This window comes from Euprymna scolopes, chromosome 8 (assembly GCF_053919585.1).
Source record: "Euprymna scolopes isolate OS-2025 chromosome 8, ASM5391958v1, whole genome shotgun sequence".
Classification (NCBI taxonomy): domain Eukaryota; kingdom Metazoa; phylum Mollusca; class Cephalopoda; order Sepiida; family Sepiolidae; genus Euprymna; species Euprymna scolopes.
Genome location: NC_136489.1, coordinates 158410203 through 158433703, shown reverse-complemented (window position 1 = coordinate 158433703; position 23501 = coordinate 158410203). Strand labels below are relative to the sequence as shown.

The following is a 23501-nucleotide window of genomic DNA, read 5'->3' as shown; positions in this document are numbered from 1 at the left end:
AGGAAAAACAAGAAAAGGAAAAACAAGAAAAAAGGAAAAACAAGAAAAAAAGGAAAAAACAAAAAAAAAAAGGAAAAAACAAAAAAAAGGAAAAACTAAAGGAAAAACAAAAAAAAAAAGAGCAAGGCAAAAATGACTATAAATACTGATACCTGCAAAAAGAAAGTCTGTTGAAAAATCAGAATACCAATCACCGAAAGCAGATCGCGGTCTTGATAAAAGATACATCAGAGCGCAAACTATTTTCGGTGACTGGAATCCAATTTTGAGGGAGCAGCCACTCTTTGACGTACACCATGCCTATATCTTCCTCACAGGGACATTGGCTATTATATACAATGCCAGAGAGCAGCAGACAACAAACAAAAAAGGAAAGAAAAACAAAAAAAGGAAAGAAAAAAAAAAGGGGGAAAAAGTAAAGAAAAAAATGGGTGCAAACAAAAAAAAAAAAAAAAATTTTTTAATTTATCAATTCATCCACATATCTGATTTTTAATTTGCAAGTATTTTTTCTTAATTGAGATTTGACTGATGCAAAGAAAGCTGTTTTTAAAAACTATTTGTTAAAATTTAAAAAGGTTTTAATAGCGGAAGAAAATTCCAATTCTTCTTTTAAGATAAAAAAAAAAAAAAAAAAAAAAAAAAAAAAAAAAAAGTCAATAAAGCCCTTTAACATGTGAAACTTAAAGAAAAAGAATTTGGGAGTACTAACACTAGAGAAGTACCTAACATTGTCTGGTCGATCCCAAAATAATCTATGTATAATTCCTATATTTCCAGAGACTATTGACACTTAATGTTAGAGCTAAGAAACAAATCAACTGTAAAAATACACAAACAAAAGTTCCGTTGAATATTTTTGAGAGGAAGAGGTGGAATGAGGAGAGGCTTAAAACTTGTTTTGAAATTAACAAATAAAAACTTGAACACATACCAATTGGAACTGTCCGAGAATTTTGTTGTCTTGAGCCATTTCACGTTCTCCTTGGTGAACTTTAATCTCTACTTGGGTCTGACCATCAGCAGCTGTGGAAAATACCTTATAAAAAAAAAAGAAAAGACAGCAATTGGATTAAATATCTGTTCTATTTTAGCAAGAAATTTAGAAAGTACAAAAAATAAGCAGAGCATGTGGAGTTCCCCCCTCTACAAGTGAAAAATTTACTTTACCCATGACTAATGTTTGTGCAAATTTTTTTAAAAATCCAAGGCATGGTTATTTATAAAAGTACAAACAAGTGAATAGATGAACGATTTGGGGGATAATTTTACCCCTATAATGACCACTAGGGGGAATAACCAGAGTTATCCTGGGAAATACGTTGTGCCAAAAATTTACTTTCACCATGACTAATGTTTGTGCAAAATTTATATATTTACATATAAATATAAAAAGTGAAGCATGCATGGTTCCCGTGGGTGCACAATGAAGGAGGCATAAAAAAATGACCAAGTTGAGCATTTGCCCCCCCCCCTCCCACCTCTATTTAGCCCCAAAAGTCCCCAAGGACTTAACATATTTGAGTTCAGCACCATGCAAAACTGCTAAATAGATATATACAAAAAATTTTGGACAAGTATGGTAAAATAGTTCCAAAAATGGAGTGTTTTTATTAGTCTTAAGAGCACCTGGGGTGCACCCAAGAATTATTATGAAGTATAGAACAACAAAATTATATAGAAATCAGTTATAACTTTTCAGAAAATTTTATAAATCCAAGGCATCAATTTATTTTTGAATAAGCACAAAAATGTCAATCCTAGGGGAGCAACGGTAGTTTCTCCGGAAAATCCATTCTGTTACTTTCTTACTCATTATGTATAATGTTTGTGCAAAATTTCAAAAAATTCCAAAGCTTAGTTATTAAGAAAAGTACGGACAGACGAACGGACAAGGGTGAATTTACAGAGAAAAAAAAATGAGAAAAAAAAGATCCAGGGAATTATGAAATTAATCCTCACCTGACTCTTTTTTGTTGGAATGGTTGTGTTTCGATTGATAAGTTTTGTAAAAACACCACCCAAAGTCTCAATACCAAGGGACAAAGGTGTGACATCCAGCAACAATACATCAGTCACATCACCTGCTAAAACACCACCCTACAAAAAGAATGAAAAAAATATATAAACATGATATGGAGGGTGATTTTTTTTTTTTTTTTTTTTTTTTTTTCCAAAGGATTTTAACCATTACACTCTTATAGACAGGCAAAAAAAAAAAAAAAAAAAAAAACTGACAAAAAGAAAAAGAAACAGACAAATAAAATTTTAATTGATTCTGTAGAGTTTAGTATTTGCAGTTTATTAACTTGGTGTATTCTTATGATTCAACTAAGAAAAAAGAACCAATGAATAAAAGTTGTTAATTATTCTACCACGATTTAATGAATCTTAAAAATAAGACAGGATTTTAATTACCTTTTCTTGCAAATTATAAAAATATCAGTTTGCAACTTTTTTAATAGAAAAAAATGAACTCATTTATTAAACCGTTTAAGTGACTAACATTTTGACTTTGTAAAAATATTAGAAATAATTTACTTTAAAATCTGAAATGAAGATTTAATTAAAATAAGGATTTTTTTTTTTAATGAGAAAAAAAAGTTTACCTGGATGGCTGCACCAATTGCAACTGCTTCATCAGGATTCACAGATTTGCTAGGACTTCTTCCAAATAATTCTTTTACTGTATCTTGGACCTGAAATAACAATTTTTTTTTTTTTTTTTTAATTTTAAATCTTAAAATGCTATAATGTTAATAAATGCAACAAACTGGATGGTTTTAATGACGGATTAAGCCAATTAATCAAGTTTGTCTTTTTGCACGTTCTATCACAATTACAAAATGCCTTAAATAAGTTTCCAGACTTTTTATTAAACTCTAGTCCCCTTCTAGTTACAATGCACTTCTTGTGTTACACAAATGACCCGGTCTAAGCTGGGTTGACATGCTAGTATATATATATGTGTATAGGTGTATATACATATATGTATGTTCATGAATTAAAATGTGGCACGCGTCTGCGGATGAAATGTCAAATCGACAAGCTAAACGGGAATTGTTTCAATATTTCTCACAAATATAAACAAACCTTGTTATTGTTATGAAAAATGTAACAGAAAGGAATCTGGTTATGTGGTTGTTTTGAAAAGATTGACAGGAAAAAGTAACAGAAGGAAAGAGATTGCCGTTGGAGATTTGATTGTCAACCGAGTGGACGCCACGATAATTCTCTCTGTCGCTCTCCCACTCTCTCTATCTACCATAAGCAAGAACAACAGGAGAAATAAAAAACGGACTGTTGCTTACACCAATGGTTGTTGTGTTTTGAATTCTTAAAAAGGGTTTATAATATAACAGTTGTACAGTTTTTACAACTTCTGGAAGACCCCATGGAAGTTCTCGTGTGAGTGTGTCAATAACCCTTTTTAGTCTCTTTCATCTCTTCAACTGTCTCATAACGACAGCCTAAGGTTTTCCTTGGGCTTAGGGAATAACCAAAAGTCACACGGCGCAAGGTCTGGACTATAGGGAGGGTGAGGAATTGTCTTGATGCCATCTTTGTCAAAATCTGTGACAATTATGAACTGGTACATTCATGCAAATCTTCATCTTCAGTTCCTCGCAAATAATTGTGCGTACAGTTCCCACACTGACATCAAACTGCACTTATTGTCTCTATAAACACATGACGGTCCTTATGAAATTCTTTATTTGGCCAATCAACTCTGATGTTCTGACTTCCTTACTCCTCCCACACCTCATCACCGTCACTCAAAAACTGATGCTTGATTCATGCAAAAACCAGTCTGAAGCATTCTATACGTTTCTGTGACATTCTTTCAAAGTTTAAAACAGAATTTTATTGTATATCGTTATTTGAAGTGTCTTCACGTATGGATTGCATTTTTAAAATTCACCACGTGTGACAATCGGTATTTAGTAGCGTGTATTCCAATTCCTCCTGGAGTTGTTCATTTGAACCCGAAATCATAAAAATTGGTCAGTCATTTCCTAAGATGTATAGAAATAGCATACCGATTTTTAAGAGTCGGTGACAATTTTAAATGCCTGTACAAAAAAGTCTGAAACCTTATTGAAGGAACCTCGCATTATATGTGTTCGTGTGTGTGTGTGTGTATATATATATATATATATATATATATATACACACACACATACATACACAGTCATTTTTGAATTCTCAAGTCTTATGAATCTAAGGTTGGTCAACATTTGTTCAATAATTTGATGGCAATCTCTACTCTTATAAAGAAAAGTCACTGTGTGTGTGAGTGATAGAGTTCCTTCTTCATAGGCTCAGCCGTTTCGGAACGTATCTTTTTAAAATTTCACACAAAACTAATTTATATGTTTGGCAGTGTTCTTAGATATATGTTTTGTACACAAATTTATCAGATATGTACTGAAAATCAAAAAAATCCGATCTTAAAAATGCCTACAAGAGAGAAAAGCTAGAATTTTTACAGGGGAATATTTTACGTTACATTGGCAACGTAGATAAAATTTCATCAAATCATTTCTTTATAAAAAAAAAAATGGATTTATTATAATCTGGAGATATAGCTTAGCAGTAGAGCATTCAACTACAAACCCGGGTGTACCACACCAGTTTATTTAAATTTTTTCTGGGTTCAATTTACAATAAAAGAGGTAACATGAAAATTGCCACAAATCATTTCTTCGTTTGCATATTTTAAATGCAAATATTTATCAGAAGTGACTTTTCCGGGCCAAATATCAGCTGATGTGATATTGTAAACAGAGACAAACAAAATTTGATGAAGATATTTTTTTTTTTTTTGCAAATTAGTCCAGACAAATTATTCCTCATACTAGCGGGGGTACCCGGCGTTGCCCGAGTGTTTGTTTCCGGGACGGGGGGGAGTTTTAAAAAAATGTTATGGTAGGTAAGTAGGAAGGATCAAACCCGGAGTCATGAGTAAAAGTAGGAAAATAAAGTGTCAAAAAAAAAAACAAAAAAAAAAAAAACATCTGCAACGTTAACAGTTCGGCCACCAAGAAAAGTCCATTCCAGTTGTTTAGGAAAAAAAAAAAAAAAAACCCACTGTGGTAGGTCGGCGCGAACGTGAAAATATAATGTGAATTGTCCAGCACCCTAACCACTACGCCACAGAGCACTGCAGCTTAGTTTAGTGATTTTAAATAACTTAACATGATAGGACTACGAAGCCAAACCGGTGTTCTCTTCTCAACTGTTCCTTGTGAACGATCTCCAAACGGTGTTAAGTGGTGGCAGGGGGAGGAGGAATTTTTAAGAGAGAAAATATTTTACCACTTCCATTGATCTTAACCGATTTTGGCCGTGACTTCTCAGCAGAAAAAGTATAGAAATCTAAGATTATCGAGGAATTTGAGAACTAATAAGCCTATAACAAACCTCAGATATTGTTCTGCCGTTTGTGCATAATGTATTTGCATGAAATATCTTGATTTTTAATCCTATTAAGGTCAAAATCCCACGGGAAAAAATGAGTTCATTTTATTTATATAGAGATTATATAATAATCAATATTATATACGCAATCTGCATAAATTAAAATATCATGTTTAAGCATATTGTATGACCGGGCACTGCCAGGCTGCCAGCTAATTTCAAACTGAATGACTATTTAAAATCTTCAGTTACGCTGAATCTCTTTCGTTCAAGTTTTAGAATTTGAATTTATAGGGACAACATTCGTTAAGTAGAAAAAAAAAAAAATTTGTTATGATGATGACATTCCTTATGATTTCACTTTCTCGGTTTTACAATCATTCACGTGCACTGGAATTCTAATTTTAATAGAATTAACTCTGAGGACAATCTAAAATGAACACATTTTTATTAGACCTTAAAACAAGAGAATTGATTAAATTAGAATGTCAAACAGTTGTGAACCTTGGTGTCACGGATGACTTCCCGCTTGACGGAATTGGTCAAAACAGAAGGTTTGGGCTTGTTTAACTATAACCGTTATAATCACTGTTAAAAGCAGCCGAGTGTGACCATGTTAATGTGAGTTAACAGGAGAGATTCATGAAAAAAAAATCCAACAAAAAAAAAAAAAAACTACGACTCACAAGTTATATTAAAAATTGATGTCCGTATTTTTCCACAGAACACTCACATCAATACGAAGACCCTGCTATATTATAAGATATAAAAATATTTCTGGTTTTCTAATCATGTTTATGTAGTCGTAGAAAATTCTTAGTCCAATTTTATTGCAAATCTTTTAAGTTCAACAATATTTTTTTAAAGGGCAATTCTTACAACTATGGACTTTCCTTTGATAACAGACACTTTAAAAAAAATAAAAATCTAACAAAGTTTAAATTTTTGTCCTAAGAAAGAAATTTTTTTTTAATCTTCCTGACTGGCCTTTCATATATTCGAACTAGCATGACTACCTAATGCAGAAGGTTAACATTTCTATTAAAGCTTCTATTTCTTCTTTCTCTTATTCTGCAGGAAATAAGGAGTGCTGGGAGGATTAATCGAAGTCGGGAATCGAAAAAATTGATGCCTATTTTCCGATGCCAAAACGATTCTTTTAATTTTCTTTTTTATTTGCTTTGTTTAAAGTAAAATCTTCCACTGCTGATAATATTGATAAAATAATAAATATTCATTGATTTTAAAATACCAGTAAATCTAAAATCCAGAGATCATCCTCCACAAGCGTATTTGGACGTTTACGAAAATATCTACACATTTAACAGGAGTTTTTATGAAAATCGGGGGAAATAACAATTTTATAGTTAAATAATTAGAGATTTATAAAGAATCGGAATCGGTAATTGTATCAGAATAGAGAATTTAGCACGGAATCGGGGAAAATATTGGAATCGTCCCATCACGAGAAATAAGTCAGCATAAGGGAATTAACTTTTTGGATTTAAAAATAAATATCAGTTACTTCCCTTTAGTTGAATAGTTCCCCGCTTTTTAAAGATGGCGACCCCCCCCCCCTTTTAGAACAAGCAATCTCTAATATACATTCATTATTTTGCACAACCTAATATTTTTTTAATTTTTTATTACATTTTCACCCCAAACAAGGCATATTGCCACTTTGTTGTATCTACTATCAGGGGCATAGGCATCAGGGGTACTGTGTAGGGAGTTGGGCAGCAAGATGTCGGTTCACGTTGCACTTGAACTTCTGCATGTCAGTACAGTTGGGGAAGCAGGGACCTGGAAGGGAATTCCAAAGTCTAGCTGTCCTGGAGAAGAAACTACTGGAGTAGAAGGCTCTCTTACATCTAGGGATCTCTACTGTGAAGGGGTAGGATTTAGCTGCCTGTCGGGTTTGTCGGGGGTATTTACATCGAGGGGCACAAGTGCTTGCAGTTCGTCAGAGCATTCACCGTTAAAGTACTTGTAGAAAAAGGCAGAAGGAGGCAAGATTTCGTTGATGGGACAGGGGGCTGAAGTTTAGATGACAGTTCAGGACCTATCAGATTGCTGACTCTTTTGAACCTTGTCTAGGAGCGAGAGTCCAGTGGTAGATGCTCCAGCCCAAATATGACAACAATACTCCATACATGGGCAAATGATGGCCTTATAGAGGTATAGGATACTTTCGGGCGTTAGTATCTTTCTAGCATGGTAGAGAGACCCTACTTTCTTCGCAGCAGTCCTGGCGATACTCTCAATGTAATTGTTCCAACTCATGTTTCCTGAGAGTGTTAGGAGTTTAAACGATGTACTTTCAGATAAAGAGTCATTGACCATTGCTATTGGTGGTAGAGAAGGTTTCTTGTAATTATTGAAGGAAACAAGTTTAGTCTTGGCAGCATTGAATGTGACCATCCATTTATGTCCCCATTCCACTACAGATCAGAGGTCTTCCTATAGTGTTTCTGCCATTTCTTTAGATATGTGTTCATTTGTTTTCCTGTCAACAGCATATATACCCATCTCGGAGACAATTATGTCTGGGAGGTCATTTATGAATATTAGGAATAACAGAGGTCAAGGATAGACCCCTGAGGCACTCCCGCATTTATATCATTGTTTAGATGTACAACCGTCGAGGACAACCTGGATTTTTCTCTTATCTAAGAAGGATTAAATTGTCATGTATTCTTCCAGTGATACCATATGATCTGATTTTCCTGAGAAGACCTTTATGCTATACCCTGTCAAAAGCCTTAGATATATCTAGAGCTACCGCTCTACCCTCCCCCGCTTTGTCCAGTGACTGGTATATATACGTTCTGAGATTACAGTTAGGATGTCTGCTGCTGAACGGGCTTGTCTAAATCCATATTGTTGGTCAGTCAGAAGTTTAGCATCTGTAAGGTGATGGACTAGAGCTTGGTTAATTATTGTCTCAAATATTTTGGCAAAAAGTGGGAGGAGGCTAATGGGGCGATATTTTACTGAGTCAGTTCTTTCGCCAGAATTCTTGAAAACTGGCACTACAGAAGCAGTTTTCCAGCAGGCAGGAAAGCAAGATTCATTAAGGTATTTGTTGTAAAGTTTGGAGAGAACTGGAGCTACTTCAGCGGAGTACTTTTTTAATAGCACAGCCGGGATGAGATCAGGTCCACTTTTGCAGTGTCAAGATGCACCTGAGAAGGTGTGATTTTCAGATCGTCTAGTGTGGCGTCTGTCCGCAAAGGAAAGTCAGGGAGGGGATGGTTGGCAGTGTCCAGTGTAGAGTTGGAGGCAAACCGACTGGCAAGCATGTTAGCCTTCTCAGTTGCAGAGCAAACCTCATGATTGTTGGATAGTGGAGGGAACTGTTGATTGTCCATTATTTACTACACTGTTGTAGATTTTCCAGAAGTCGCAGGTTCCTAATTTCTGAGCTTCAATGCGTTTTTTGGTGATTTCAGTAAATTCTCTCTTAGCTGGCGCTATTTTTCTTACAGTTACTTCTGGCTTCTATATACTTCTGCCTGTTTGAACTGGACTTATGTCGGTTAAATCCGCGGTACGCATGCTGCCTTTGCACGTTGGCGGCTGCACAAGTAGAAGTAAACTATTGGGGAGAGTGGAGCTTGCTATAAAATTTGCATGTGGGAACATTGCTGTTTTGAACCATTCAGTGGTCTCATTTGCGCACTGTTCAGCAGGAAGTGAAAAGATATTTTGCCATGGGGCGTTCCTGATGGCTTTCCAGTCAGCCTGTTTATAATATCTCGTTTTGAGCAGTGGCTCTTCAGTTTTGGCTCTAAAGTTTAGGGCTATTTCAACTATTACCACCAATATATTGCGACTATTGAATTATATTATCACAGAAATATAACTATGCATTCTGTAAATGCAGGATTAATTTCAAATATATTAATAAAAAATTCCAAAGCTGCAACAAAATTTCATTAATTAAAAATCAATTCAAAATGATTCAAACTAATTTTCAGTTATGTAAAGTATGTTTATGAGTTGACCGTAACGAAACGGCTGATATTGCAGTTTTTTTAGCTAGCAATTCTATCCTGTGTTCCATTGTCGATATGGCACACCAAGTCCTCTCCCAGATTTAATTGCTTTTGGTATTGGTTTTTACGAATGAGAAATTGGAAGAATACGGCTTTATATCAAGTTGTTGGGAACGGCAATAAATTTTTTTTGCCTCAAATTCTAGTTTCAGTCTACTAAACCATGATTTGGTTTTAAAACTGTTTCCAAGTCAAACTCTTTATGCTGTTTTAGCAACATCAAATACACTTACATCGAACTGGTTGATTGTAAGGTATAAAAATTTGCAAGATTCATGAGGAAAATAACTTATTTGAATGACAAGATATTCCAAATACTTTTTTTATCAAGCAATATAAGTCGTGTTAATTTCATTTGCCGCTTCTTCAACAAAATATAAAATTCTGAAAAAGGAGGATAACTGAAATATATTAATTTTAAACACGTAAATACTTGCAATCCTGAATTTTTGAGATGTGAATGTATTATTTTGATTAATCAGACAGTTATGTATTGCAGGTTTTTGGGGTTTTTTTTTTTTTTTTTTTTTTTTAAATAAAAATACACGTGGGTATCGATCCTGTTTCGTAAATTTTTAAGTTATTCTTAAGCTTTGATATACATTGTGGAAAGCAAGTTTTAGCTGTATAATTCTGCTATAAAATTGTTGTATAAACTTTATCTTAATAACCGTGGGTATCGGTCCCGTTTCGTAAAACTTTTTCACTAATTTTAACAATTAGCATAGATATCCCCAAAAATTAAGAAATGGAGTCATAGGAAAACCCTTAAATAAAATAAAAAATTTTTTTAAAAAAAATTTAGTGACCCCTGATGATTGAACTTTCTTTATGATCTCCGAACCCACCCTCAAACCCATGGTTTGAATTCTTGCAATGTAGGACTAACCCTTCCTTTCTTTAGTAGAGAAAAAGGAAACGTATTCAACATGCGAAGGTCGCAGGATACAGCGACCAAAACGCTGTGCTAATAACACCCAAAATGAGAATAATTGTCTGATTAAAAAAAAATAAGATAAGTAAATACTTGCTTATTTTGATAATATTACGTTGTAATTTGGCTTTCAAACATATTTCAATTTAAAATATTCAGATTTTAAACTTTGTGCGAATGCTGCTGCATGGGATAAACAGAAGAAAATGGCCATCAAGATTTGAAATGCATCTGAAACGTATTTTTTTAAAGGGTGTATGCATGTCTATCACATAAGACGCATAACCAGTGTCACAATACAGAGATAAGTATTGTTTCTTTTACCTTGGGCATTCGAGTCATTCCACCAACCAAAATGACATCACCAATCTCTGATTTCTTCACTTCAGCATCCTGGATAGCTTTCTGGCAAGGACTTACAGTCCTTTTAATCAAACTCTCACACAGAGATTCAAACTTGGCTCGAGACAACTTCATATTCATGTGTTTTGGTCCACCAGCATCCATTGTGAGATAAGGTAAGTTGATTTCAGTCTGGAGAAGTTGAAAAATTAAAATAAGAAAATATTAATGGAATTGCAAAGATTGAAAAATACTTGCATGGGAAACAAGTTTAGCATTTGTATAAAAGCAAATTTTAAGTTAAAAAAAAAAAATCCACGTCCATAATTTTACATTTTCTTAACTTTTGATTTTGAAAAGTGTTTAAATGGTTTTTGTATATTTAAATAATCTTAACGGGGAGAGAAAATCATAGTACTTACTTGTAGTGAAGAACTGAGCTCAATCTTGGCCTTTTCTGAAGCTTCTCTTAGTCGCTGAAGAGCCATTATATCCTTAGAAACATCTACACCTTGCTATTGACAAAAGAAAAAAAAAAAACGTTTAAAATACCAACTGGAAAATTCTGTACTTTTTATCATTTTATTTCACAACAAAATTGTATTAATTTCATTTTGACAGCGGCAGGGTGAGCCGCTAGAATTATGTTAGAGTGACACGGTAAGTGGAACAGAGGACAAGCAAACTCATCATTCAACTGAAAAGACGTCTAGTTAAACCCTACCTCAGAGCGGTTTTTAATAAGTAGTGCCTGATTAGTATAAAAAAAAAAGTTGGCATTGATCTAACATTGAGTTAAATCCATTTGATGGTAAAATACTAAAGACTTAAAATTGTACACTCGATGCAGTCTTGCTAAATACTCAACATTACAAGGTATAAATCAGGGGCTGGTTGCATAATCCTGGGAAAGGAGTGTTGTATACCTTTCTGTAGAAACTAATAAAAACGAGCATTTGAGGAACCGTTGATATAGCCGATCACTTTTTTTTAATGTTCAAAACGGGCACCTATTTGAAACAATTCATTGTATATAATTAACGAGGTGTTTACCAGAATTTATTAGCATTTGCTAAAGTAGACACTCTATAAGAGATATACAAGTTATAAGTCTTGTCTGCTTAGAAGACTTTACTGGAGATCAACCTAGATTATCCAGAGTATTTGCATAAGTTCATTATGATCAGACGGAGCACAATAATATCGTGGAGGAGGGAGGCAATCTACATTCACTTCAGACATCCACAGAAAGAAAACACAGCTTTTAAAATTTATTTTATTTATAGTTTTCAAATCATAGAAAGTAAAACACTGAAATCCTAATATGGAGTTATGAGCTTTGAAGCAAAAGTTCAGAGGTTTTTACTCTTTCACAAGCAACACCAAACGTCTTGAACAAATTGAAGACGATACATTTACAGAAAATCCTAAAGTGCTGAGTATATTGTTGGCCAAACTTGATTATAGAAAGTAAAAAAATAAAATGATTTGGAACAGGAGGATATATACAAGCCAAGGCAACAGACTTCACGCAGCTGCGGCTTCTGCCTTTGAGATATATACACACTAGCAAAAGTACTCGCCGTTGACTGGGTTAAAAAACAACTGATTTATGAAAGTATGATAGGTTATGAAAAGGAAGGGTTGTAACCCTAAGTTTATATATATATATATATAAAACAAATCTAAGCAAAATTCATCCCAAAGCGACAAAACTAAAGCTGGCCCACCAGGACACTATATATATATATATATATATATATATATATATATATATATATATACACACACACACACACAAACGTAGGCAAATTTGGACATATTTTATTGGTTTGAAAATATAGGGTTTTGGGGGGTTTTATTTTACCAATTGTCATAAAATTTTAACAATAAAATAGTATCATAATCTTCAGAAAGTCTGAAAATTTTCTCATAGTTTCATCCCATAGAACCAAAGATATGAGCATTTCACCATTTAATTTGGCTAGGAGGTGTGTATGTGTATATATATATATATATATTTTTTTTTTTCAATCTTATAAGTTCCAAATTTCAGTGACTATTGATCAGACAAATGAAGATTCCTAGAAAAGGTAATGACCTGAATTGTGTAACATTTGCTTTTAAGATCACACATTAAGGGGATCATCCATCATCCAGAGCCTATTTTGAAAATAGGGTACGATTATGAATATCTTCACTATCAAATTATCCTTATAAACTGAACTTTACTTTATGCATGAAAACCAAAGAGGGGAGATATAACATGAGAAATATTTGAATTTGCTGTTATTTCAGAACATTTGAAACCATAGCAGCAAGTTTTGGTCTCCCCTCCAAGGCCAGAGGTTTTAGGGAAATATCGGATATTTTGTAATTCATATACAAAACTAGGAAAGATTATTATGATGGATGATCCTTCTGTGCGACTTGCATGAAAATTTGCATATATATATATATATATATATATATATATATATATATGTGTCCCACACACCAGCTTCAGTCGTCTCCACTGTGGCCTTGCCAGGCCACTAATATACAACTATTATAATAATTTGTAATACCAACAGATACTAGTGTTTCATCCTTTTAAGAATCATCAATGCAGGGTGCCACAATTACCGGCAATCGAGAGATTCGAACCACAAGTAAGTGTGGTGTGTGTGTATATATATATATATATATATATATAAAAGACGCTTTCTTTTTAATTATTTTTTTTTTAAATAAAAAGTTTGGTTGAGACTAACACTTTTGGAGTAGTAAATCATGATGATATGGACAAATTCACATTATTTCACAAATAAAAATCAACGACAAGTCAAATGTAAACAGTCCAACAGACATATATTAAGTCATATATATATTAGTTGTACATGTTTTTTTGTTGAACTCTTAAGATTTAGGATTGCTTATCAACCCCATAAGCCACTTTCTGCCATACAATGAATTAATAAAATTGTCATATAAGCTCTGGAAATTTATTTAATAATATCTCTACTCTCCCTCCTCTAGGAGATAAATGTGGCTTTTTTACAGTCTATTATTTAAGTATATTTTGTGAGATTTGGTATGTGATAATTGGGTATTTCTTTATTTTGTACAGTTCATTAGACCATGTTTAAAAATAGATCCTATAATCATTTTGTACAGTTCATTAGACCATGTTTAAAAATAGATCCTATAATCATTTTGTACAGTTCATTAGACCATGTTTAAAAATAGATCCTATAATCATTTTGTACAGTTCATTAGACCATGTTTAAAAATAGATCCTATAAACATTTTGTACAGTTCATTAGACCATGTTTAAAAATAGATCCTATAATCATTTTGTACAGTTCATTAGACCATGTTTAAAAATAGATCCTATAATCATTTTGTACAGTTCATTAGACCATGTTTAAAAATAGATCCTATAATCATTTTGTACAGTTCATTAGACCATGTTTAAAAATAGATCCTATAAACATTTTGTACAGTTCATTAGACCATGTTTAAAAATAGATCCTATAAACATTTTGTACAGTTCATTAGACCATGTTTAAAAATAGATCCTATAAACATTTTGTACAGTTCATTAGACCATGTTTAAAAATAGATCCTATAAACATTTTGTACAGTTCATTAGACCATGTTTAAAAATAGATCCTATAAACATTTCCAAATCTTCAAAAGAATACAAGACTCTTTATTCAATGCTGGACAATAAATTTTGTTTAAATTTGCACATTATACAATTGTTGCACATCTTAAATGCATTTATGTATGAACACAAAAAGGGAAAAATAAAAGCTATTATACTTACTTCTTTCTTAAATTCATTCGCCAGAAATTTTACGAGTACATTATCAAAATCTTCACCACCTAAAAATGTATCGCCATTGGTGGATTTCACTTCAAACACTCCTTTTTGGATTTCCAAGATAGAGATATCAAAAGTGCCACCACCCAAATCATAAACAGCAATTCTGAAAAAGACATATTTTCATAGTAGCACAGATTTTTTTTTTTTTTAAATTTGATTTTTATTTCTTGGTTCAAAAAGAATTATTGAAGCTATGAGCATTTTCAGTTATACAGGGTGTCCCAAAAGAAGCTGATGGTTCAAATAAAAAAAAAAAATAAAATTAAAAAAAATTCATAACTTTAATTTTTTATATTTTTCTTTTATTTTTTCAGATCATTTAGAGTAACCCTTCCAAGGTCATCCTGAGTCGTTACACTACCGAGGAGGAGATATTTATCGTAGAGTCGTATTTTCGGTTGAATAAGTCAATATCAGAAACTCAAAGAGAATTTCGACAAAACTTCAACACAAAAAATTCCCCTACTCCCAATGCAATAAAAGCTATGGTGGCTCGATTTCCCTAAATCTGGTAGACTCCGTACAGCAAGAAGTGAGAATCGTCAGAGATTAGCAGAGAGTGTGGCCGAGGATCCATCCACATCAGTAAGGAGATCAAATCAAATTGGGGTCTCTCGATCATCTCTTCGCAGAATGCTTCATGAAGAGGGCAAATTTCCATATAAAATTCAATTGGTGCAAGAGGTTCAGCTAAACGATCCGGAAAAAAGGTTGGAATATGCCATGCAATTCCAAGATTTGGCCAATGGAGATACAAACTTTCTCAAAAACCTCATGTCTGATGAAGCCCATTTTCATCTCAATGGGTTCATAAATAAGCAAAATTGCAGGATTTGGGGATCAGAAAATCTCCACGCAACAGCACTACGGCAATCACACCTTCAAAAATGTACAATATGGTGTGGAGTAACGGCGGATGAAATAATCGGAATTGGTGGACATTTGAGTAACATCATTTTTCATAACTAAAATTAAACCTTGTGAAAAACATACCCTAGATTAAGTTGTGTAAATAAAATGAGAATAAGTAGACAATGGTATCTTACTATATCTTAAAAAATCACGGAAAGGCTCGTCTACATACTTATGAAAATTGGTAAGCATAACTTAAATATTGAGGAAGTTAATCAAATTTAAAATCTGTCAGCTTCTTTTGGGACACCCTGTAAAAAGAATAAAAATAGACTATCATAATCCTTTTAGAACACAATTTGAGTGTGTGAAGGGGACATGTTAATCCAATCAAACAACTGGCTACCTACCCTAATAAATATCGGGATTTCTATACAGACAATTACTGGAACAAGTTGTCAGAAACAAAACAAAGGGAAAGATTTTATTACTGTATGAGAACTGGATTGCACGGCTTTCAAATGTTATGCTTAAAATCAATTGAATTTACAAGAAGATATACCAATAAATGTATGTTTGCGTTGGGGGAGGGGGGTTCATTTGATTAAAGGACAAGCACAAAAATACTCCTTCATATTTGCGAGGAAACTGTGAGAGAATTATACATGTTTGTTGTTTAACAAGCTCCCATTAAAGACTCCTTAAATCAAATTTTGTCCTTTCTGTGGAAGGAAGTATACAACACGTTTTTAATCCAATTTTAGATGTTACTATTTTTCTACAGGTAAAAAAAAAAAAAAAAAAACTTCTGAATATTGCAAAAGAATTTCTGACTCTGCATCACTGAAAACTAATTTGAGATATGAAGTCTGCATTAGTTAAGGAAAGGAAAACTGTTTAATATAAAAATCATTGCCTTATAATCATACGACACAATTACGTTGACCGAAGTATGGGTGACCATTTGGGAAAGTGAGGCGTTGTATGTACCGCGAAGTAAAATACCAGGTTGCGAAACTGGTGCGGTCTATCTTTCTCTCAGGGGTAGTTAGGACACTCGTAAGCCGTGGTAAGCACCCAGTCTAGTGATGGCGTCACAATAAAAAATACCCTTGATAGCCCTGGCGGAGCATCAAGTATTCAGCGACAAACAAGGTCTAAATTACACTACAAACTCGTGTAGGGAGTTCAATCTCGGCTACGGCCGCGCGCTGGATTACCTTCCGCATAATTTCAAGTATTTGCACTTAGCCTTAAAAAAAATAAATAAAATAAAAACAGGCAATAATACACATTATCAGCTATGTAACAGGAATTTATCCTTGTACTTTAGAAAGCAATTTTTGGGTTGTTTATTTTGAAATCTACAAAGAATTAAAGTAAAAAAAAAAAAAAAAAAAAAAAAAAGATGTAGACGTGCGAGAACTTACACTTTATCTTCTGTTTTGTCCATACCATAAGCAAGAGCAGCAGCTGTCGGTTCATTGATAACACGCAACACATTCAAGCCAGCAATCTGACCAGCATCTTTTGTAGCCTGAAGAAAAGTTTTATGAAATAAGTTGAGAGATGAAGAAAAAAAAAAAAAAAATTCCATTTTTTTAACATATCAAAATCTTATATTTTCACTCCAAATAAGGCACGGTGCCAATTTGATGTAGGCGGCTACTATCTAAGACAATTGCAGAGACACTATGTAGCGAGTTTAGCAGCAAGAATTTCTGCATGTCAGTACAGTCAGGGAAACAGGAGTGAATTCTAAAGTCTAGCAATTCTGGGGAAGAAACTATTAGAGTAGAAGGCTTTCTGGCATCTCGGGATCTGTGTAGAGGTGGGATTTTGCTGCTTTTTGGTTTTGTCGGGGGTATTTACGTTGAAGGGGTACAAGGGAAAGAGGAAATACATTATTTGGAAAAATAAGCCAATTAACATAAAAGTGCACACAACAAACGGCATTATTGATTTCCAATTCTTTGATTTTTTCAAAGTTAAAAATGGAAATTACTGATTAAGATCCATCATTATTTTCCTGATGTGCTCGTCTGAGCTTCAATCTTTGATCCCCCTGCCAAACTTTCACAAAAACACTTTTCTAGCTACAACAGCAATTAAAAATTTGTCCCATACTATCTATACGTAAATCTAAATGCAAATTCCATGAAAAAAGTCTTTTTCCTAGAACTGCTCGCCTGTGAAATTCTGTTCTGCTTTGCATTTTTTACCGTAAATTGTTAGGTTAAAGTTTGTTTTGTTTTTTTTTTGGGGGGGGGGGGTTCTCAAGAAAACTTTTAACAAAATTGAAAGTACATTTTTTTTTTTTTAACAAAAGTTGTTTTCATATAAGAAAATATGAATGTTTTTTCTTTATTAAAGAAATTGTTTGGTGAAATACAGAAAAGTTCCTACCAAGAAAACCGTTATTTTTTTCAGCCATTCTAACCATGGGGAGGGGACAGTATTTTATAACTATTCTGTGCAATTTACTGGAAAAAAAAAAAAAAACAAAAGATAAATTTTCACATTAGGTCCACCTCCACATTTTTTAACATGGGTAGGTTGGGGTGTTTATTCTGAAAGCCGTTCTTAACATGGGGAGAATTGTGGTATTTATTCCAAAAGTCGTTAACATGATGAGATTAGAGGTGTTCATAATATGGGTAGGTTGGGGTTGTTTATATATTGCCGTCAGTGAATTATAGTGCATAGGAAAGGTCTTTGCATCTCGAAAACTACTTGCCTCTGCAAATTTTAAATAAGATTTTTCTTATTCAGCATAGTCGACAACATAATCACCTTCAAGTCCAATGTAAACATGTTCTTGTGGAGCCGTCCCTTGAATAGTCAAATTCTACCTAATTCCCACCACTAACCGTCATTATGCTGCTGTCTCAGTGACCACTACACTCAACTCATTAACCCTTATCCTCGAGTGGCCTTAGTGCCTTAAGTGGTAACTTCCTTGTAAAAAATGTATAGACTTTAATATATTTATTAAATCAGATATTTATAGCCAAACATCTAATGTTATATCTCTTCTTTAATTATTAAAATAAAAAAAAAAAGAAAATTGGGTCCTAGTGCACTTACTGATCCGCACTATTTTTTTAATCGTATTTCCAAGTTTAATTAAAGCTTTATAATATGTCTTTTATTCAATTAAATAGTTACAAAACACTCTCCCCTCCCCATGTTAAGAACGGCTTTTTAAATAAATTAATTAAGAGCACGGATCAATAAGTGCATCAGTACCGAAAATTGAGGAAAGAAATTTTGGAAAATACCTGTCTTTGTGAATCATTAAAATAAGCCGGAACTGTGACGACAGCATTCTTCACTGAAGATCCAAGGTAACTCTCTACAAAAGTTAAAAAGATTTAATCATGAATCAGTATAAAATCATATGAAAAACAATTCTGGCCATGAGTGCTGGCAAAACTTTGAAAACATTTTAATCAAGATTGTAATCAAGCAAATGTAATAAAATTGTTTTTGTTTTTTTTTTTAATATTCTTATGAAAAATAAAAAAATACTGAAAGACTAGATTTAGTTTAAGTTTTTTTACTTCAAAATATCACCATCATCAGCCGCTTTAACAGCATCGGCGACCACAGCTCTCCAAATTTTAGAGCCAAGGTAATCTCGAGAAGAGAAGTAAAAGTAAAGATGGTAGTTTCCCGTTGCTTTCCGTCTCAGGGGTGCATCTCTCCCAGTGAGTTAAATGCATACCCAGATACCAACCTGGAAATTTCTACAACTCAGCATGGTACATATAGTGCTTAGACTTTCCAAATATCTGATACTGGCCAGGCTCATTGTTGCTTACCTTTGGTGATCTAGCAAGAATTGGTGTGTTAATGTGATTATGCCGTTTGAAATATAAAGATATAAAAAAAAAAAAAAAAAAAAAAAAAAAAAAAAGACTTACCAGCAGTCTCTTTCATTTTCATTAAAACGAACGCACCAATCTGACTTGGAGAATACATTTTCCCATTACTTTCAACCCATGCATCTCCATTGGAAGCTTTTACAATCTTAAAAGGGACCGACGTACTAAAAGATAAAAAAAAAAGAAAAATTATTGATAGATCTCGGCCAAATGAGGAAATCAAACGATTGATTATAAACAAAAGATTCAAAGAAAAGGGCACAATAAATCTATAAGGCATAAATAAAGGCACGACAAATGCTTCCTGACCCTTTTTCGCAAAAAATGTTTAACCTTTAACCTCTAAACAGCAATCGCAAAAGAAAAATTGTATGTGATTGTTTTATGCGATGAAGTATTTTGAAATAGTGCCAAGCGACCTGTTAGGGAATTTTATCTTCCGCTCCCAAAATCAAGAGATTAAACCATTCCTGTAATGACCTCGTCCTGTTGATTGCGGTGTGATGCCGGTTTGCGCAGTTCTAATAGGTCCACCTTCCCAGGCTTTACATCCACTCTTTTAAAAAAGACTAGCAAGGGCTACCCAGCGTTGCCCGGGTGTTTGGAGGTGTGTGGGAGGGTTTAAAAAAAAAAAAAAAAAAAAAAAAAAGTAAGTATGAGGATTGAACCCGAACCGTTGAGGCAAAGTTGTGAGAGAAAAAAAAAAAAAAACGTGCGACGTTAACCATTGCCCCACCGCGACAGGCTTACGGAAACACGTTTGAATTTATTTAATTACTTGGATTTAGCAGGTGCTCGTTTTAATGAGGTCAAGTTTGACTGCGGGATTTCATTTACTGCTGAACGCCCCCCCCCGATGTTATAGGAAAAAGACTAACCCACATGCGGCGAGCGACAAATGTTATCTTCCCGAAATCGAGCAAATTAAATAGACAGGCGAGCTTCGTTGTTAACTGTGAGATATTACGATTTTTATGTGATATAAAAAGTTTTAAAAAGTAGTGAACCGACCGACCGCTTCTCTGAAAGAAGCCTTTTGTAGACACACAGAAAAAGCGAACACACATGCACATATACATACATTTTCGCTTTTATATTTATAGATTAGTTTATTGATAATCGCATGAGGCATCCTTAAAGGGGAATGCTGACAGGGTTGCCCAGCTACTTTTGAAGAAAAGCCTGACAGTGTATGTAAATTAAAATCACATTTGTTTTTTCTTTTAACAAAGTTACTTGAATGACATGCCTTAATATCACATGATTAGAGAGAATCAGTAGGAGTAATTGCCTTAATTTGTTACACATAATTAGTAAAACCCCAAAATGGAAATAATTTGCATATCATCTTCACACCATTCTCCATCATTGTAATATGCATCAATTCAAAACATCAAACAATACACTAGACTAGTTGCCAGGTAACGTTAAATTAATTTTTTAAAAATTAAGTAAAAAATACAGACTGAAACAAAGACGTGCACGCGAGTATATTTTTCCTAAACAGTTCACTTGTAAATAAAAAATACTTCAGCTGAGATCAAAATCAAAACCTAAAAACAATAAGTATGATAACAATTAGGCCAGCTTGACCCATTCTTTGAAGGTGTTTCAAATGTAACTATTCTTAAATGTAATTATTCACACTTGTCATCGTGAAACAGTTGACAAAAAGATAAATTCCAATGACTAATAAGTACCAATTATTTCAATTTTGATTGCTTAGCAGCCCTTTTTTGTTTGAAAATTGATAAAGTTTTCCAAGTCTGTAGATTAAAAATTTGTTGAGTATATAGGTTGAGAAGTGTCCTCACACATATTCTCACTTTTATAGATATAGAGATACAAAGACATGGAACACAACATTTACTCCCTATGAATTAAAGAAATAGGTTCAACAATTAATTTTCAGTAGTCAGTTGAAAAGAAATCAACTGAAGCAAATTTAGTCTTCAGCTAAAAAAAAAAAAAAAAGTATAAAAGTCGAAATGCTATGGAAATCGCAAAAGCAAAAATGGAAAAAAAAAAAAAAAAAAAAAAAAAAAAAAAAAAAAAAAAAAATGAATAAAAGTCAAAATGCTATGAAAAAAAAAAAAAAAATGAAACAGGTCTACAAAAATTTGAATAATAAACAAAAGAAATTCCTTCAGCAAATCTATTACAAACAATCCCAAAGCTTTTCTTTTTATACTAGTAAATAAAGACAATCAGTTCAGTTGGTTTTTTTGGAAATTAATTTTAAATCTGAATACAATTTTTTTTTTAACTTTTTCTTTTTTAAATAAAAATAAAATTAATCTTAAATTACAACTGATAATTTTAAGAAAAAAATAAATTCAAGAAAAAAAAAAAAAACTTTTGGATTTTGAGGGATTATTTTATTACGACAGAGGAAAAGAGGGCATTGCTTTTCTTTGTGAAACTTTAAACGAATTCAAATCAGAAATTACTTAGAGATAGATTAAAGGCTACAGAATCATTTTTTAGCTGAATTTTCACACAATAGCTAACAATGTAACAGCCTTTTGAACCTTTACTGATATATTTACTGTTGTGGCACTTGAAAATTCTTAAGAAAAAATAAAGTATTATGACTTGTTTCTGCTCCTATAAAAGGAAAACAAAAATTTAATGACTATTAAAAACACTCAATGCTTCTTTACCATGGAGGGAAAAAAATGTAATCCTTATTTCTTTAAATAGTCCAATTTGGAAACATTATAAATTAAAAGTAATAGGCATTTTACTAGACAGCCTTTTTTTTTTTTCTTTTTTCTTTACAAAAGGAGTCACCACTTATCAGGCCCTTTAATAGTAACTTCATTTTTTTTTTTTTTTTTACCAAGATGGAACTCTTCATTTTGCCTGCTTTCCAGACGACTACAATATGGCCGTCTTCAAGTCCAATGTAAACAAATTCTTGATGAGCCGTCCTCTGAAGTAATCCAATTTACAAAATTTCTACTACTAGCAATTACTTCAATATTGTTCCATTAACTACCATACACTCATTAACACTTATCCTCGAGTGGCCTTTGCATCCTGATAAGTATTGATTCCTTTGTAAAAAAAAAAAAAAAAAATGTAAACTACAAGTATTTAATTGATAATTGGAATCTCATTATTTCAGTTTGAAAAGATGTTGAAAAATCGGCTAAAATATAGGCAGTATATAACAATCAAGATTAGAATAGCAAATGGAATAAGCAAAATTATCAATTCTTATTCTTAAAAATTTAGAGAAATCCTGAAAATGATGAAACCAAGCATCAAAGTAACCATTACTTTATGCTGCTGCAGAGATTATCTTGCAATATGTTCAGTTTTTTTTTAGTTTTTTTTTTATATACCTTTATGATTATAGACTGGAAATACGACTTAAATCCTTAATGTTTTTATGTATTTTAAATAACATTAAAAATTTTAATACTAATTTAAAAATTTTAACACACACTTGTGTATTTTAAAATTTTAAATAAAAACAACTAATTTGTTATTGAAATGCAAAACTAAGAGTGTATTGTATTTCACCGTATCTTGGTTGCTGAAACCCTTGAACATTAATTGATGTCCAAAATGACAGAACACAGAATTTACTCGCTATGGGTTAAAAAAAAAAAGTTTAACTCGGAATTCTCAGGTTACTTATTGAAATACTTATGTCAAAAATTAAACTATTTAAAACTAGCGGGGGTACCGGGCGTTGCCCGAGTGTTTGTTTCCGGGACGGGGGGGGGGGGGGGGGGGGGAGTTTTAAAAAAATGTTATGGTAGGTAAGTAGGAAGGATCAAACCCGGAGTCATGAGTAAAAGTAGAAAAATAAAGTGTGAAAAAAAAAAAAAAACAAAAAAAAAAACATCTGCAACGTTAACAGTTCGGCCACCAAGAAAAGTCCATTCCAGTTGTTTAGGAAAAAAAAAAAAAAAACGACTACGGTAGGTCGGCGCGAACGTGAAAATATAATGTGAATTGTCCAGCACGCTAACCACTACGCCACAGAGCACTGCAGCTTAGTTTAGTGATTTTAAATAACTTCACATGAAAGAACTACGAAGCCAAACCGGTGTTCTCTTAACTGTTCCTTGTGAACGATCCCCAAATGGTGTTAAGTGGTGGCAGGGGGAGGAGGAATTTAT

General features: G+C 33.1%; 1 protein-coding gene across 1 annotated transcript in view; it reads right to left on the bottom strand.

The window, feature by feature from the left end:
- The window catches only part of LOC145283850 (stress-70 protein, mitochondrial-like), a 62379-nt gene that overhangs the window by 14956 nt on the left and 23922 nt on the right, over nt 1-23501 (bottom strand). The window contains exons 4-12 of the mRNA XM_080132962.1: nt 19405-19529; nt 18760-18833; nt 16909-17015; nt 14567-14729; nt 11178-11270; nt 10738-10947; nt 2610-2699; nt 1963-2100; nt 935-1039 (exon numbers count right to left, since the gene is read on the bottom strand). Coding sequence (XP_079989088.1) covers nt 935-1039; nt 1963-2100; nt 2610-2699; nt 10738-10947; nt 11178-11270; nt 14567-14729; nt 16909-17015; nt 18760-18833; nt 19405-19529 — 1105 coding nt within the window. The remainder of the gene's footprint in view (nt 1-934; nt 1040-1962; nt 2101-2609; nt 2700-10737; nt 10948-11177; nt 11271-14566; nt 14730-16908; nt 17016-18759; nt 18834-19404; nt 19530-23501) is intronic.